This window comes from Mesoplodon mirus (genome assembly GCF_964341445.2).
Source record: "Mesoplodon mirus genome assembly, chromosome: 7".
NCBI lineage: Eukaryota > Metazoa > Chordata > Mammalia > Artiodactyla > Ziphiidae > Mesoplodon > Mesoplodon mirus.
In genome coordinates this window covers 55,223,935-55,238,270 of record NC_138983.1, presented here as the reverse complement: position 1 = coordinate 55,238,270, position 14,336 = coordinate 55,223,935, and the positions used below count along the sequence as shown (strand labels likewise).

At 55.7% G+C, this 14,336-nt stretch overlaps 1 protein-coding gene across 4 annotated transcripts in view; it reads right to left on the bottom strand.

The window, feature by feature from the left end:
• ARRB1 (arrestin beta 1) overlaps positions 1-14,336 on the bottom strand; it is an 80,738-nt gene that overhangs the window by 13,155 nt on the left and 53,247 nt on the right. For all 4 annotated transcript variants that reach the window (XM_082627891.1, XM_082627892.1, XM_082627890.1 and 1 more), the window contains exons 2-11: positions 13,912-13,942; positions 12,100-12,160; positions 8,815-8,859; positions 7,863-8,059; positions 6,439-6,498; positions 5,578-5,645; positions 3,274-3,409; positions 2,322-2,406; positions 1,820-1,892; positions 686-823 (exon numbers count right to left, since the gene is read on the bottom strand). In XM_082627891.1, the coding sequence (XP_082484017.1) occupies positions 686-823; positions 1,820-1,892; positions 2,322-2,406; positions 3,274-3,409; positions 5,578-5,645; positions 6,439-6,498; positions 7,863-8,059; positions 8,815-8,859; positions 12,100-12,160; positions 13,912-13,942 (894 nt within the window). The remainder of the gene's footprint in view (positions 1-685; positions 824-1,819; positions 1,893-2,321; positions 2,407-3,273; positions 3,410-5,577; positions 5,646-6,438; positions 6,499-7,862; positions 8,060-8,814; positions 8,860-12,099; positions 12,161-13,911; positions 13,943-14,336) is intronic.

Sequence of the window (14,336 nt, the reverse complement as noted above, 5' to 3'; positions counted from 1 at the left end):
CCTCAGCGGGCAGGGCAAGACGGGTCCCCACACCTCCAGGTCTCCACTAGAGGAGGGTGGCCTCAGGGAGTCAGTGGTGACCATGGGACAGGAGTGACCCTATGTTATGGCCCTGGGATCTCTGCCCTCCGGGGACACCCCCCCCACGTGTGGTTTAGCCCAGCTCACCACCCTCAACTCTCCAGACTCCCCAGGCCTGTCCTGATTCATCCTCTCCTGCTAGGCCCCTTCCAGAAGCCACTCCCTTCCTTCCTTCCTTCCTTCCTTCCTTCCTTTCCTTCCTTCCTTCCTTCCTTCCTTCCTTCCAGGCTTGCTCTGCCTCAGGGTCACACACCATCCAACAGAAGACATGATGTCAGAAGCTCCTGCCTCTTGCACGAAGCCTTTCCAGGTTGCCCTCCCCTAGGCAGGCCAGCAGAGCCCAGCACTGACTACGAAAGGCTGGTCGAGTGGTCCATCTTGCTCTCTGGGGCACCCCTGGATAGGGGTGGGATTGGGGGACAGCTTCTCTGGCAGTTCAAGCTCATGAGGACAGGCCCTGGACAACGCTTGGGGAGAAGGTAGCCTGAGCCCACGCTGACACTGGTGGGACCAAGGTGGGTGTGGACCCGTTTCGGGGAAGGGTAGGGGAGCCGGGGGAGGGGGGACATCCAAAAGCCTGGGACTAGGGAGGGTAGGTCCTCACAAGGTGCTGGAGGCCAGGTTCGTGTCCTCATGTTTGAGCTTCCCGTCCAGGGCAAGGCCCCGCTTCTCTCGGTTGTTGGCCAGGAAGGGGGTCAGCGTGTAGACCTTGCAGAATGTCGAGCTGGGCGCCACCGTGTCACTGGGAAGAAGGGGGACCGATGTGGAGATGCCCCCCAGAGCCAACCCCAGCCCAGCCAGGTCACAGAGCCCGGCCCTGCTCCAAGTCCCCCTCCCCCATGAAGGGGCCACATGGGCCAGGCCCAGCTCTGGCAGGGAGACCACTGCCACACAAACGGGGCACATCTCTACTCCACATGCAAACAGCGATGACTCTGGGGTGATCCAACAACTTCATTCTTGGTCTGTAAACAGCAGCAAGGTTTTAAAAATTCAATGTCCTGCTTGGCCCTGTGCTGTTTGGCTAGGATAATTTTTTAGTGGAGACAGCATGGACTTTTTCTTTCCCTAACATATTATTATGAAAGAATTTTAAACATACAGGAAAACTGAAAGAATTGTGCAGTGAACACCCATATACCCACCCCCTAGGTTCTACAATGAAGACCTTATTTGCTTTATCTCATCTCCATCCATCACGTGTAAGGTGTTTGGATTGGTCAGTTTTGACCTGCTTTTGCTCCATCCGCCATCCCCCTTCTCAACAATGAGCGAGCTGGGGTGCAGCAAGCCTCGGAGTCAGAAGAGCCCCAGCTCTGCCGCTGGCCAACCCCGTGAAGCTGAGCAAGTCACATCTCTCTGGCCCCATTTCCTTCCCTACGTACTGGGGTCAGAAGCAACCCCAACTCAGAGGGCTTTGTGCAATCTAGGTTTCCAGTACAGTGTAATTATTCTCTTCCCTCCATAACCCCAGTCCACTTAGATTCACTAGCTCTTATACTGTCATTCTAGTTTTAGTGGGTCTTTTCCCTGACTGTAGCATGCATTTCCTTACAGCTAAACCAAGTGGATGGTTTCTAAAAGGCCATTCAGGGTCATTTACATTGAGCGGCAAGGAAATCTGAGGCCAGGCCCTCTGCCAGGTGGAGAAGAGCCACCTGGACCTGTGACCAGACCTAGGGCTTCTCTTTTCCCCACCGGATCCCACACATCCAAAGCTGGCCTTGTGCTCACTTACTCAGCCTCTTCCATGGCCACGGGGCACTTGTACTGCGCTGTGTTGAAAAGGCAGATGTCTGCATACTGGCGCACTGGGGAGGAAGAGGGAAACAAGGTGGGGGTGAGCCAGGGGTCCCAGGCTCCCCAAGTTGGGGATGTTCAGCCCCAGGCAACAGCCAGTCCACCAGAAGCTTCTGCAGGAGATGGACCCATCCTCTACATGGCAGCTCAAACATGCCCACTCCTTCCATAAACAAAAATCTCTCCCTGAAGGACAGCCCTGGCCAGAACCCAGGGAACCTAAGAGAAGAGGAGGCTTCAATAGTAAACTCATTACCCCGCCAATAAGCAGCCTGTGTTACCAGCCTCAAAAGCCTTACCCTTTGGCTTAGCAGGCCTTTGGCTTCTCCGTGGGCCGGTAGTTATTTACAAGGCTGTTAGTGAGGGGAGAGCCTTCAGCGACCCCAACCCCTGGAAGGAGTCCCCTTGCCACCCCCTGGGCCGGCCCTCTGCCCGAGTACCCGAGATCTTGATCTTCTTCACTGTCTTGTTGGTGTTGTTGGTGACGTGGACGTTGACACTGATGGGTTCTCCATGGTAGTAGATCTGGGAGGTGTAAGAAGGGAGAGGGGTGGATGGGAAGACTCCAAGGCTTTAGATGATGGGGAGGGAGAAGAGGCCCCACACACACCTCCTGGGGTTCCCCAGGGCTTGGTCACTCTGACACTGGCCCCAAGTTCATCAGCCACTTCCCACTGATGCCACTGGGCATGTTAAACTTAAGTTCTTTTGTGGGACCTTGAAAGATAATTAAGTTAGAAGGTGATACTCCTGTGTTCCACTCTGGGGTTGGCCACCAGAAGTAACGATAACAGTAACAGTAACGGTAATGAGGGTGAGAGCGGTGTGACCTTGGACAGGTTCTCTAAGCCTCAGTTTCCCCCTCTGTACAATGGAGGGACAGGAGTAGGTGATATATCAAGTCCCTGCTGGCTCTGGCTGCCTGGAATTTAGACCCAGGAGGGTCTGGAAGAAGCAGGAGAAGGGTGGGGAAGGGCTGATGGACTCACTGAGGGAACCTGCTCTGAATCCTCATGGAAGAGCCTCAACTTGCATCTTGGCCCAAGCACTTGCCTTCAGCTGCCCCTCAAGCGGGAGAGGAGGTGCTCACACTTCAAAGGGGGACAGGGGTGCAGGGAGATGGCCAGGACCCAGGACCCTTCAGGAGGTACTCTGACTTCTGAAGTCAATCGCATCCTTCGAGCTCATGCCCCACCTCTGTCACGCCTTTAGTCCCCAAGGGGCTTCTCCAAATCCTCCAGCGGAGGTCTCCGATTCCCTGAGCCCTGTGATCCTTGGGCTGGAGGCAGAAGCTCCCAGCCGAGGAGGCCCGGAGGGCATGAGAGAGCTGGGATCTGAGGCTCCAGCCCCGGGGGAGCGGCCCCCACCCCCTGCCAAGCCCGAGCCTCCTACCTCCTTATCCAGGGAGGCCTCCAGATGCAAGGGCTTATCCGACATGAGGAACTGCCTGGTGGTCTCGGCTGTGGGCTGGGGGCCGGGCCTCTCTGGGGCATATTGCACCTTCCGGATGACCAGGCGCACAGAATTCCTAGTGGAGATGGGTAGAGCAAATGATGACCAGAGTCACCTGCCTCCATCCTCTTCCCTTGCGACCCTCACATCCTTCTCTTGCTCAAGAGACTGTCATGGTTCCCAAGACCTTGGACTCCAGTCCAAACTGCAGAGTTTGGCATAGGGCCTTGTCACCATCTGGTCCCACTCCAACCTCCTCCATCTTGTCCCCAGCCTCCTCCACTTCTTCACTATCATTCTCGATGGTCTATCTAGTCCTATTTCTGAAGCTCTGCTTATACTGGGTCCCAGCCTATAACACTCTCTTCCAGCTTCTGCCCTCATTTGCTTCCTTCCTCAAGGCCCAGCCAAACACCTGCTCTACCAGGAAACTCCCGAGATCCGCCCACTCTGATCTTCTCCTGGTCTGAATTCCCACCACATCAGAGGACGAACCATCCCATGGCAGCACTTTATGTGGATCTGTGTGTTGGTAGCCAGTGGGACGCTAAGAAAGGGACTGTTGTTTCACTTCCTGCATCTCTTACGTCACCTAATAGTGTGAGTTCTTTAAGGACAGAAGTTTTTGTCTACATTGTTCACTACTGTATTCTCAGTATTTATGACAGTGCCTGCTGCCATATAATAAATACCTGCTAAATATCTATTAAATAAAAATATACACAGGGGACAAGGGGCCCATGAAGAAACGGGGCCCAGAGAGGTGAAGGAGTTCAGTGAGGAGGTGTGGATTCAGTCAGGGGAAGTAAAGAGGATAAAGACTCAGTGAGAGGATGGAGGCCCAGAGATGGGATGGGGCTCAATGAAGGTGATGGGCTCAGGGAGGAAACAAGGACACGAAGATTTGGTGAGGGGATGGGGACTCAGTCAGGCAGTCTCCTGTCAGATGTGCTAGGTATCCCAGCATCCCTCTTTCTCAGATAAGCCACCTCCATTCCCTGAGCTGGATAGCCAGGGTTAAAGTCCTAGCTCTCCCTATACTAACTATATGACCTTGAGCAAATTAACCTCCGTGCCTCAGTCTCCTCATCTGTAAAATGGTGACAACAGCAGGACCCACTTCTTAGGGTTGCTGTGAGGATTGAATTAGTTCATACATGTCCGTCACTCTGAACTGTGTCTGGTGTCTAATAAGCTCTTGATAAGTGATAGTTGCTATATCATTTTAGTAACTCTGGCGTGGACTTAAAATGTCCCATTGGTGGTAGGTTGAGAGTGCTGGCTCTCAGTGCTGCCTCCTCTTCCCTGCTCTGGTTAGGCCACCTACTACAACCTACAACCCCCTTCCTTTCTTCTGATCTCAGGGCTTAAGAAGAAAAGGGGGACAGAGAAGCAAGGGAGAAGGATCCCTTCTCCCCACACACATAAGCTGCCAGGCTGGAGTTAGAGATGTGCAATGCATCCTGCGACCACCAGGTGGCAAACTCAGCCCGCTCCCTAAGAGGCTGCGGCGCCCTCAGGAGGCAGGGTGCATCAGAGCTGGGGGCTGAGGCCAGCCTCGCCAGAAGCCAGAGCAGAACCCCGACCCCAGGAAGGGGAGGTGTAAGCGCGGGGCTGGGCAGCTCACCCCACAAGTCAGGCCCAGCTATTTCTGGCTGCTAGCTTGTGCTCTCTGTCTGCCCAGGGCTGTGTCTCTCCAGGAAAAGGTTTCCCCTCTCTGACACATGGCTGACCTCCTCCCTCTGCCCTGGGTGGGTTCACGTTCTCCCCTTCACTGCCTTGTTTAGAAGCCTCCGCCACAACCTCCTGCTGATGGCCTCCCAGGAGAACTGGGAGATGGGGGTCTAAGCTGGTGGGAAACATCTTGCTCACTGTTTAAAACAATCTGATTTTTGTTTTTCGTTTTTTTTTCCAAAACAAAATTAAAGGACACGCCGTCTGGAGAGGAAGAGATGAGAGGCAGGGAGATAAAGGAAGCGGGTACAGTGGTGCAAAGGAAAGCAAAGGAAAAAGCACTGAGGCCTGAGCCAAGGCAACTGAGCCACCTCCCCCAGGAAGCCCTCACAACCTGCCAGCCTTCCCGAGTGCCCTTCGCAGAGCTCCCAAGGCTGGAACGTGAGGCCCCTCCTCGCACACTTCCAGGCATTGTGACTTCTGTCTTCTTCGGACTTTGCCCATCCTGTCTCCCTACCCCTGCCAGCAGGCAGCCCACGCCCAGGCAGGCGGAAGCTGCGCCCTTCTCACCGCTTGTGGATCTTCTCCTCCAGGTTCTCGGCGCAGAAGGCTTTCACTTCATAGTCCACACCGCAGGCCTGTGGGGAGGGGTCACTGACCGCAGAGCCTTGGAGAGGACCGGCTCCCGTGAGCACAGCCTGCCCACCCTCTCATTTAACAAGGCCACTGGATGGGAGCACCACGTTCCCATGGCCTGACCCCCCTCGTCTGACTTGGAGCCCTGCGCTCAGCCAGCCGCGGGGCTGCCTCCCCCATCCGACCTTCCTGCAGAGGTGCTCCCTGACCAGGCTCCCCTCCAGCCTCCTGCCTGTCTGGGGGGCTGTCCTCATCACTCAGCAAGGCAGCCACCCAGAAACAACAACAGGCACCTCAGCAGCCCTGTTTAGAGAGCTCCCCCCGACCTCCGGTGCACAGACCCTGCACTGGGCGTGTCCCTGCAGCGTCTCACTCCACCCTCTCGACCACACAATGAGGCACATCCTACCACCTCCATTTCGCAGATGAGGAAACGGGCTCAGAGATCTGAGGCCTGGGCCACTCATGGTGTCACTCCTCTCTGAGCCTCAGTTTCCCCATCTGTGAAACAGTGATGACTGCACCTGCGCACAGGATTGCGAGGCCAGCTGGTTTTCCAGAGAACATTCTGCAGACAACACCGAGGCCAGCGAGAGTGACCCTGGGCACATAACAGGGTGATACCATATCTGCTGCCCTGTCTGAAAAGACTGCTTATCTGAGGTGGGACCAGCCTGGCCTAGAGGCAAGGAGGCTTCTACAGGGAGGGTTCTAGCACCCTCCCAGAGAGAAAGCCAGGGAACTGGAGACACAGTGTCCTGGACCCAGAGAGATGCTCCCTTGGGGGTGACTCACCTTCCCTGTGTCTTCAGGCCCTGGCTGCAACGTCACAGAACAGGGGAGGTTCGGAGCGATCTGTTAAGAGGACGGACAGACCTGTCACATTCACAACTGACCTCTCTGTGTCTCCCACCCCAGGCACCCATACACACATTCATCAGACCAGGGGACCCTGAGGACAGGCCATGTCCCTCCCATCAGACTAGGGAATTCAGGGGACAGACCATGTTTCCCCCATCAGACCATGCCAAGCCACGCCCCATGTTAGACCAGAGGCCCCTTCAGTAAAGCCAAGGATTTCAGTGTTTTTCTTTATCTAAGGGTTTAACCCAGCATAGTCCCCACAGAACAAGAGTTGAAAAGGTCTTTCCATCATGTCCACTGTGGTAGGCAGAATAATGGCCCCCCAAAGATGTCCACATCCTCATCTCCAAAACCTGTGATAATGTTACCTTAAATGGCAAAAGGAACTTTACAGTGTGATTCAGTTAAGGATCCTGAGATGGGGAGATTACCCTGGATTATCCAGATGGGCCTTATCACAGGGTCCTTAACAGTGAAAGCAGGAAGCAGAAAAGAGAGCGTCAGAGTGATGGGATTCGAGAAAGATTGGACCAGCCATTGCTGGCTTTGAAGATGGAGGAGGGGTAGGCTAGGGACCAAAGAGTGTGAGTGGTTTCCAGAAGCAGGAAAAGGCAAGGCAAAGAAACAGTTTCCCTCCTAGAGCCTCCAGAAAGAATGCAGCCCTGCTGACACTTGATTTTAGCCCCGTGAGACCTGATTTTGAGTCCTGACCTCCAGAACTGTAAGATAACATTCGTGTTTTAGTTAGCAGGTTTAATTTTACTACCAGGTTTGCAATGATTTGTTATAGCAGCCACAAGAAGCTAATACATCTATAACAGAGAGAATGGCTCTGTATCCTCTCCCCTTCTCTGATCCTCACAGAAAGCCAGGGGATTTCACTGAATCACAGAATCAGAGTCTGAGAAACAGTTAATTTGAAAATCCAGAATCTTGGGGTCTTGGAGTGGAAAGATGGCTGAGCAGGGAAATCCACTACTTGCCATCCTCGTTTGTGAGCTGGGTTGAAGCAGGGCTAGCGGGCAGCCGGTCTGAGGGAGGAGACAGCCTTGTGGTGACCCAGGGGCCAGAAAGGGCTCCTTCTTTCTCTGCAGCAGCCCCCTCGACCCCCCTTTCTCCCACCAATGACCCGGACTCAGGAGGGTCTGGGGAGTAGCGCAGAGGTAAGGGTGATGCCCCGGCAGTGGCCAGAGACACTTACCAGGCAACATAAGTGCCAATGCCCTGGTCCCAGCGTACACTGGGAAACTGGGTGGCATGGAGCTGCTGCCCCAGCTGCCCCCATATGCCTGCCCAGAGGGCTTGCTAGAGGCGATGCTTCTGGAATGGGGCCCCAGGGGCTGGCAGTCCCTGACCTCAAAGGTGAAAGGGTAGGCGTGCTCGCCCAGCTTCTTGATGAGGCGCTCCTGCAGCCGAGTCAGGGGTTTCTTGTCCTCAGGGGCTGGCGGGAAGGACTGCACGTTGGCCACAAACAGGTCCTTGCGAAAGGTCAGGCCCAGGACATCCAGGTCCTCCCGGCCGTAGCGGAAGGCGCAGGTCAGTGTCACATAGACTGTGGGAGCAGGGGGCACTAAGGAGGGGCCTGGGAGGGCAGCAAACACGCCCCCCAGAGCGTGAGCCGCAGCCCTGGGACTGGCCCCACTGGAGGCACAGGTCTGTCCCAGAGCTCCTGCGGGGAGGGCTGCGCTGCCCTTGGGATGGGGTGTCAGGTGCCTGGCCCCTGGGAGGAAGTGGGGCTGACTGCTGGATCGGTTCTGTTCTTCTCCACCCCCACTGCAGCCCAGGGCATGTGTGGAGAGGGTCTGACAGGGTTGATAGGGGCTGGGAAGGAGCACAGTGGGAAAGAGCAGTGGGAGGGGAAACAAGTGATGGGTGGTGTCCGGAAGGCTCAGAGTCTTGTCCCACTCCCCGCCCCCACTGCCTCCTGTCCTCCTGCTGACCTTAGACAATCCCTTGATCTCCCCAGGAATCAATCTTCTCTTCTGTACAGTGAGACCCTAACTCCTGCTCTGTTTGCATCCCCAGCCTTGCAACAGTCATGATGGATTGATGTAAAAGGGCTCAGGGCATTAAAAGGTTCTCCCAAAATGGGCACGGGCAGGGCCGCCCCAGGCCGGGGGAGGCCAAGGCACCTGCTCTGACGTTGACTGGAGCTGTCGAGGGAAGTACCAGCAGGGAGGGGCAGGGACAGGCTTGTTGCCTCTCTTACTGCTGACGTTCTGCCTGCGAGTCAGGAAGGCCCTCGGCTGGAGGTCATGGAGGAAAAGGAGGCCCCTTGACAGGCTGGGGGTAAGGGCCACAGCTCACCTCTCCTCTCCTTGAGATACTCAGGATCCACCAGGACCACACCATCTGGAGGAAGGACAGAGGGTGAGTAGACGTGACCACTCCAACTTCTGAGCCCCAAACACCAAGTTAAATTTAAACTCAACCATCTGTCCAAAAGCATCATGAGCGAAATGGGGAGGCCAGCGCCCGGTCGATGGTACCACCATGTTCCCCCTTACGCACCCACCCAGGCTGGCCTGACAGATGCAGCTCACAACTTTGGGCAGATTATTTAACTCTGTTTCTTCATCTGTTAGTCAGAATAATAAGATGGGTCCAAAACCCCAATATCAGGTATACCCTGGAATTCAGAAGTCTTGAATTGAAGAAAGGCCATATGGTCCATCTTCCACATGTTCTCTAATGTCTTCTGCCAGCTCTGGGGCAACACCCCTTGTCAAACTCATTAATACCTCTGCAGGGAAACGTGAATATTTTCACCAAGAGGGTCACTAAGGTATCGGTGGCCTCCCATCAGTTCAGGTCAGGTTTGCCACTAATTGAATTTTGTGTCAAACTCATGAACAGTTTGGGGCTTGCAGAGCTTTTGGATTTGGAATTAACAGACCCTGTAGTATCTACCTCATAGGGCTCCTGTGAGGACGAAATGAGTCAGTATGTGTAAAGTGTTAGACAGTGCCTGGCACATGTGACACCATGGAGAATGTCCCAAGGCCTGGCCTTGGGAGTACAGAGTCCAGCTGAAGACAAAGGATGTTTTCTCTGCCCAGGAGGCCAGAAAGACCGGCTCAGGGGTCACTCCATCACCTGCCCTCCCCAGTCTAACCCACAGCCCCCCCACACCACACTGACCCCCAGAGCTGACCCCTCAGAGGCCACATTAGAAAGTGAGTGCCCGGAGGGCTCCTGGTCCTCTCCCAGTGCTGGGCAGGTCCAAGGGACAGCTGGTCAGGGGATGCCCACCCCATGCCCAGAGCCTGACGTGCATCTTCCCTCCTTTTACCGTGGGGTTTCCTCTGGGCCTGGGTACGAGGGGCTGAGTGGAAACTCAATGCAGAGGGCATCCCAGCAAGGGCACTCCCCGAACCAGGGGTGTCAGGGAAGGCTCCCTGGGGGAGGGGGAGCGGGAGCCAGGTCTTAAGGACAAGTAAAGGTCATCACTTAGGTGACCAAGGGACAGCCCAAGGTGGGCAGTGGGAAGAGCATGGCTCTGAGGCTTGGGAGAGCAGATCCCGGAGGCGTAGGAGGAAGGAGGGCCTGGCCTGACCTTAAACGTCCTGTCTGTGAGGTCAGGGGGCTTGGACTTGCCCCTGAGTTTGCAGGGTAACCAGGGGTATAGTTAAACATGGGGAAGACACAATCAGTTCAACGTTGTGAGGGAAAAAGATTTTCTCACTGTGGGTCATTTGAGCAACTCTGGACAATGCCCCAGCACTGTCTGGGATCTGCAGGGCCCAGCACAGGGCCTGGCATGAAGCAGGTGCTCTATGAATACCTGTCAAACAGTTCTCAGGGTGCCTGTGTGTGTTAGGGGAGCCAGATCCCTCCTGCCCCTCTCCCCAGTCCCTGTGACCCTGCTGCTATCCTTAAAGGCCAAGGGGTGTGAACAGCCCTGGCCTCAGACAGCCCGTAGGAAACTTTGCCTTGGAGCAGGCCACAGGTGAACACAGGGATGCTGGCTCCCTGCCTCCAAGTTCAGGGAGGAGATGGAAATGGCAGAGGGGGCAGTGAGCTTCAGAGGACACCAGACAGGGCCGGGGAGAAGAAGTGGAGTGGGGTCGTAGTGCTCCAGGCCAGGAAGGGAGGGGCCTGGAGTACAGCTGGACTCTGCAGCCCACAGCCTGCTCAGGGACCCCAGGGACTCCCCAGGTTTCATTCCCTAACGTCGCAAAGGCCTTCCTCTCAGCGAGCTGAAACCTGCCACTCTGCTCTCTCTGCTCCCACCTGGGCTCTGGAATCACAAGTCACTCCTGCCCTCTTGGCCCCAGCAAAGCCTGAAGGGATGTGATGACAGGCCACGTTCTCTGTGAATTTTTCCCCAAGCAACACATCCTACTTTCTTCACCTGGACTTGGCCTCATGTAGTTTCCAGGGCCCATCCTCCCAAACTGTCACCTTCTTTGGCCTCACTCGGGTTTGTCCATGTCCCTCTTTAATCATTTAACCTCTCTGGGCCTCACTGTCCACATTTGTAAAATAGGGGTCCTCCTGGGCCTCCCTCCCTCAAACAGCTGTGGGAAGAGGCAATGAGATTGAGGTTCTTTAAGGAGAGCTTTGGTTCTCAGAATCCTAACTGGGGGTGATTCTGCCCCACAAGGGGATATTCGCAAGGTCTAACAACATTTTTCTTTTCTTTTTTTTTTTTTTTTTGCGATATGCGGGCCTCTCACTGCTGTGGCCTCTCCTGTTGCGGAGCACAGGCTCCGGATGCACAGGCTCAGTGGCCATGGCTCACGGGCCCAGCCACTCCACGGCACGTGGAACCCTCCCAGACCAGGGCACGAACCCGTGTCCCCTGCATCAGCAGGCGGACTCCCAGCCACTGTGTCACCAGGGAAGCCCCTAACAACATTTTTGATTGTCATGCTGGGATGGGGGGACTGCTAGTGTCTAAAGGGTAGAGGCCAGGAATGCTGCTAAGCATCCTTCAACAGAGAGGATGGCCCCCACCAGCAAAGACTTATCCAATCCAAAATGTCAAGAGTGCTGAGGCTGAGAAACCCTGAACAAGAAAAAGTCCTTGGAAGGTGCCTTCAGCCACAGCCCAACCTCCGGTAAGAACCCCATGTCAGCGAGGACAGCCTCCATTTTTCCTGCCACCTCCCACCCTTTGCCATCAGGAGGGAGCAGAACAAGGGTTCTGCGAGGCCAGACGGCCTGGGTGTGAATCCAGGCTCCTCGATCTCCTAGCTCTGTGACCTGGAGGAAGTCACTTAGCCTCCCTGCGCCTTGTTCTCCTCGGTAAAGCAGGGATGATAATAGCAGTTACCCTCGGTGTTGGGTACATAATAAAGGCTCACGAGAACTGGTGGCTGTTGTCATCCTCCTCCTCCTCATCAGGACACCGGCCCTGCTTCTTACCTCAATCCTTCCCACAATTTCCTCTCACAGGTCCCTCAGTTGAAGAGGAAAGTAGCTGCTTGGTAAGCGTTTGCTGACTGAACGCACGTCCTGTTCTTGGTACCAGGCCTCTCTGGAGACCTGAAGGCTATTCCTGGGCAGCTTCAACACGCTCTTCTCTGGAACGAGCCAGGCCAGCCCCGCCTCCCCCCTCCCCTCCCTCTCTGGCCTCCAGGGACTCACCCACGGGGTCCACGAGGTCGATGTGGTCCACAAAGTCCCGCTTTCCCAGATAGACGGTGAGCTGGGGAGGAGAGGCACAGAGGGTGTTAGCAGCTGTGGGCCCCCGCCCTGGAGGAAACCCTGGGAGCTGCCCCTGAAAGCCCTGGACCCAACCGTAGCCCTCATCAAAATCCTAACTGGACTTGGACCTGAGCCCCAGTCCTAATACGAACTAGCCCTTGTATAATTTTTAAAGCACCCGTTCATCCCAAAACCCTGTGAAGAAGTTGTTATTGTTCCCATTTTGCAGATGAGGACACTGAGGCCTGCAGGGATCTTCATGCCAAGCACCACTGAGGCTGGAGTGGCAGAAGCAAAGGAGTCTGCTGAGAGGGGGTGCTGGGTGCATCTCTGAAAGGATGGGGGGACCCAGAGCAGGGCCAGCAGCGCCGAGAGGGTGCTCTGAACACTGAGCTCTGTGCCCTTCACTGCTCCCAGCCTCTGTGCAGCCTGCAGAGATCCACTCGAAGGAGGACTGTTTTTCCAAGGCAGTGAGTGCCCCACTCGGTAACCTGTCTTCAGGGAAGAACCCCAGAGCTAGAATCCAGAGTGTCATCCTGGATGCTTCCTACTCCTCCCCAATCCCTAAATCCTGACGAGTCTCCCTCCACCAGATTTCTCCATCCTCACAGCCACCCTTGGCTGGACTACACACCAGCTCCTCGATGGTCTGCTGCCTGGAGCCTCCCATACTTCGGACCTTTCTCCCCTCCTTAGCCACACTGGTCATCCTAAGATGCAAATCTAACCATGGTAGTCTGGTCTGAAAACCCTCTAATGGTGCCTCAGTGCTCAGAGGTAAAATGACAAATGAGTTTCATTCCAAATGCCAACTCTGATTGATTGGTAGGGGCTGCCTGGGGCTCTGGGTTGGGAAGAATCCAAGATGCAATATGGGCTCAGCAGGAAAAGGTGAACAGTGATTGGTGACGTCTGCTGTGGGCTCAGAAGGGAGACGTGGGTGCATGTGGTGTTATCTGCCAGCCCAGGCCAGGAGTCCGAGCTCCTAAGCCCGGCCACCTCCCCCTCTCAGCTCCCGCTCCCTCTGCCTCCCTCTTGGCACCCAGACTCCCTACAACTTATGTTCACGCCTTGCATGCCCTTTTCCACCCTGCCTTGCCTGGGAATGCATCTTTCCCCACGGAAGCCATCCCTGACCACCCAGACTGGGTCTGCAGCTATACTTGCCACTTTATATTGAAATTACCAGTTTCTTTGTCTACCTCCCGCATCTGGCCGTGAGCGGCACGGGTCGTGCCTTATTTATCTCAGTACACCCTACCCCGATTCCCACTGGCTCAGCCTATACCTGACATGGAATGATGTCAGTAATATGTGCTGAACTGAGAGGAAAGCAGGATGGAGCCTCGGGCCGTATTAAGAAAGAGAACAGGGCAGGCACTGGGAGCTGCCCCGGATAACAGGGTTCAGTAGAGAGGCTCCAGGGGCCGCTCATGCCAGAGGACTCACCTCCCCCGAGGCCCTTGGCACTTGCTCTAACTACTGCACCCACACTGCAGCCTCTCCGTGATGAGCTGTGCCTCCCCACACAAGGGCAGGGGCTCCCTAAAGTCCAGGAGAGTGGTCTTGTCCCCCTGAGATGGCAAGTTTGCTGACAGGGCCCCTCTCCTTGTAGTCGAGGGCTCCTAAGGACAGGGCTGTGTCTCTCCCTCAGACAGGGTGTGCAGGTCCTTCGCGGCAGTAAAGATGCCGGAAGAGAGGATGAGAGTTTGAGGACAGAGAGGAGCCGGGGTGCGGCTGCTACAGACTCACCTTTCCATTGGGGCTCGCCTTCTTGAACACCCTGGGGAGAGAAAGAGCGGGAAGGCCGGGTTAGCATATCCCGCCCAGGGGTAGGTTGCTGCAGGCTGTCCCTCGGCAGGACCAGAACAAGGGGCCTGGAGTGACTTGCAGGCACCATCCAAGCGCTGGGAGCCGGAACAGTGCCTGGCATGATGAGATCTCACTCTCTTCCACTGCCATCCCCACCTGAGACGCCATGCTTGCCTTTAGAGGTCCCCTGGGCTCCCTTGACAGCCCCCTCGGTCTGGCCCTCACCCAGAAGGCAGAGGGAGTCTTCCAAGATAGGTCAGACCTGGCCACTCATTGCTCAAAGTCCTCCCGGCTCACGCAGAGGCACGGCCTTGTGTGTGTGGTTTGCCCTCCCCCTTTACCTCCCAGCTTCACCTCCCCCTACT